General features: G+C 31.4%; 1 protein-coding gene across 1 annotated transcript; it reads left to right on the top strand.

Annotated features, from left to right (window-relative positions):
• The first annotated feature begins 2,044 nt into the window (after positions 1-2,044).
• Positions 2,045-2,726, top strand: Tsp_10459 (hypothetical protein). Its single transcript, XM_003372855.1, has 2 exons — positions 2,045-2,099; positions 2,440-2,726. The coding sequence occupies exons 1-2, from the start codon at positions 2,045-2,047 to the stop codon at positions 2,724-2,726; spliced, it is 342 nt and encodes a 113-aa protein (XP_003372903.1).
• Positions 2,727-3,362: the final 636 nt, after the last annotated feature.

Here is a 3,362-nt window from a genome sequence, read left to right as displayed (position 1 = left end):
TTTGCTTGACTCATCATGGGGCAAGTATGACCAATAAAAATATTAAAAAATTGCCAGTAAATGTAAAAATATCAGAAACATATCAAAATAAATCTCATTCATAATAAACGGGCCCTAATTACTGAACATCAAAAGCAACTGCCAACAAACTGCCCTCTAAAAAATTGTTCAAATTAAAGACTTTCAAAAGAAATCAGGTGGATAACTGAATATTGTTTATTAATTAAAAAGGATCATAAGTTTTTGTTGCCTTCCCGCGATGAATAATTAACTGAGATAACTTTATCTGACGGCATTGTTAAATTCATTTGTAGTCAATGTTATCAAGTTAACAAAAAATGTTGATATACATCACGTCAGACGAACAACCTTCACGTAAAGTATCTCGACAATGAATATCTGGACAAACTAAAATTTCAATTGCTGCTAATCGTAAACACTGACACCTTTTGCACATATCTCATTTATAATAGAATACTTTGACTATTCTACGTCTATAAAATTTTCCTAATAAAGCGCTTGTCCTCTTAGACGTGAAATTTCAGAAAATACATTACAGTAAAAAAGATGAAATAAGTAAAGAAAAGTGAGACTTAACTAAATTAGGGTCTCCGTTTGGTTGAGATCCATCCTTCTTTATATGCATTTCCAAACCACGACAAAAAATTTCTAGAAATTATAATAAAATGAACAAAAAATCACATCTAATTTATGGGCCTACGACCGTCTTTCTATTGAAAACGCAGCACCGTTCACTCTCAGCATACCATTAGCCAAAAATTATTTCTACGAATGACGCAAAAGTGATTGCATAGCACTTACATAGAGTTTTCCATGTAATTAATTGGTGAACAAGTACTACTTCCATTGTTCACTCCACTGGGCCGACATAATTTTGGTGTATGTTAACAGAAAGGCAAACAAATAGCGAGATCTCACGAATACATTTCGATGTCAGAGAAACACGCTTCATTTCAATTTGCCTTCGGATAACATAATTCGAGTTGATGAAGCAATCAAATATTTCTATTAACCATTATAATCGGCAAATCATGTTTCTTCAAAGTTCAAAACTGTCATATAACGTGCAAAATTGAAAATCACTGAAAAGATAGTCATAAATTATCAATGTTTACGCAAAGTATCAAAACATTAGCATTATTTATCATTTCGTATTTTAAAGTCTGATGAAGGAAAATCTACTATTTAGTTATAGTACAAGCCAAGTGCACTTTAACCTGCCTAAATATGAAAATCTAAACCCTCGTGAAAAATTATTCGGAAATAAGAAATTACTTTTTAATGCTTCGTACTTCAGATTCGAAAATGGCTTTTTCAAAAAAGAAATACATTCCACAGAAAATGTACAGTAAAACAATTAATTTTAATTTAAAGCAGGAATTCAGAGTGCTGCCGTGTACCTTTCCATGCCGTAAGACGTAGCCACATGCATCATGAGAAATGAATGGAATATTTTAAACAAAATACATTGTGTCAGAAGTTGTCAATCACGTCACTTGTGGTACTTGAATTCAGCTTCAATTAGCTGCATATGGAAAATGCGAAAGAGTCATTCTTCTGCCTATCGCATAATTGGGCTGATCTATCTAATTACTAACCTCTGCTATCCTAGTAGCGGAATTAATGAACGTTTGACAACTATTAAATAGCTCAACACGATAAAATATTAACAGAAAGGAAATTTGCTTGTCCCAAAAAGCAGACAAAAGGCAGTTGTTAATAACCATCAGAAATTAAGCGAGAAAATTTTTAACACCACCTAAACACAAATTCCATCATCTTACCGAAAAGCAGTTCAAAATATTTAACTGTTCATCTACTGATGCACGTCGATTAAATATTAGATTATTTACAGAATGATAGTAAAGCATAATATCATTCAGTGTTCCGTGATTTTCAAAATATGTAAATTTTTATCAAACAAATGCTTCTGAAGTGTTGATAATTAAATTATAAACGTAATACAATAATTCAATTTTTATAATGAATTTTGTTGATGAGAAATAACATCATATTTTGACAAATGAAGATTCATATGCGAATTCAAGATCGTTTGGATAAACGTGTGTGTTCGTCAGGTTGAATTTTATGCAGAAGAGAGAATTTTCAGCAACAGCTGAATTTCAAAAATTAACTATCAAAGCAGCGCTAGAAAGGAAATGATTAAGCTGTGTAACAATATTTTCCCATTTCTTGCCGTTTCAACGACTGGATTTTCATTTTTAAGCCCTAACCACAAAAACTGCTAATTCTAAGGCAAAAATGTATATAGCAGTGCTTACAAATTTGAAAATTTCCATTAAATCTATTTAAAAACAAAACAAAATATAGTAAATTTTATTTTCAAGAATTTTTAACATTAAAACAAAGAACAACATTTCTATTGAAATTATTTATAAAAACGAATATTAAAAACAGTGCTGCTGATCGAATCAGCTTTCATGATGACTGCTCAAGCATTTGTTGAAGAATTTCACTGTCCAACGGCGCCGTCTGTCCCGGTGGTGGTAGCAAGTCAAGGAATTTATTCACGTTTTGCTTTGTCTGCTGGATCTTCTTTTTTCTTTCCTTCTTCCCCAACTTTACTGCTCTGTAAATCATATACCCAAATGCGACCAACACGCACAAAGCGGAAAGCACGAAAAGCGCGAAAGTACCTTCCTTCCACATCGCAATTTAATGCAACTATCAAGCTCGAACTTTGATAAGAACTAAAGAACGCGGCATACAAGACGTAACTCATGCTTTAAAGTGTTTAAACAATTTGGCATTCAAACTTGTTTAAATGACAGCATTGACTTCTTTAAAGTAACCTCATAATGTTAAATTATTTAGAGCAGAAGTTATTTTTAATTCAAATTTGATAATTGCAAAATTGAAACTGAACACTTAATTGTGTATGGGAAATAGTTTCTAATTGTTATTCAAATATTTTACAGAATTAATTTTCTCAATTTCCTCATCAATACATACTTCTTCAACTGTTATATTTGCATAAACTTGCCATGAAACCATTCAAATAACAGTACTTTTTTCTTTTTCTTCTTTTCTTACAATTTTCTTCTATGCTTCATACATCTAATGCATGGATAAATCAATCATTTATCGTAAAATTGACCTTTATTACATTACTCTTTTCAAATGCAGCAAGTCCTGTTTATTCAAATAACAAGTACAGTACAGTACTTGAACTAGACAATCAAATTTTTGTAATTTAACTTTTAAAGGGGGTGGGAAAGAAAAAAGAAATTAAAATTGTGTTGTTCTTTGCCATTGATAGCGAGCAATGCTGACCACTTTCTTGCTTATTGTAATCTTGCCAAAATTGAACTTATCTTTCA

The sequence above is a fragment of the Trichinella spiralis genome (assembly GCF_000181795.1).
Source record: "Trichinella spiralis strain ISS 195 chromosome Unknown Scfld8, whole genome shotgun sequence".
NCBI classification, from domain to species: Eukaryota; Metazoa; Nematoda; class Enoplea; order Trichinellida; family Trichinellidae; genus Trichinella; species Trichinella spiralis.
This window is presented reverse-complemented; position numbering and strand designations above follow the sequence as displayed.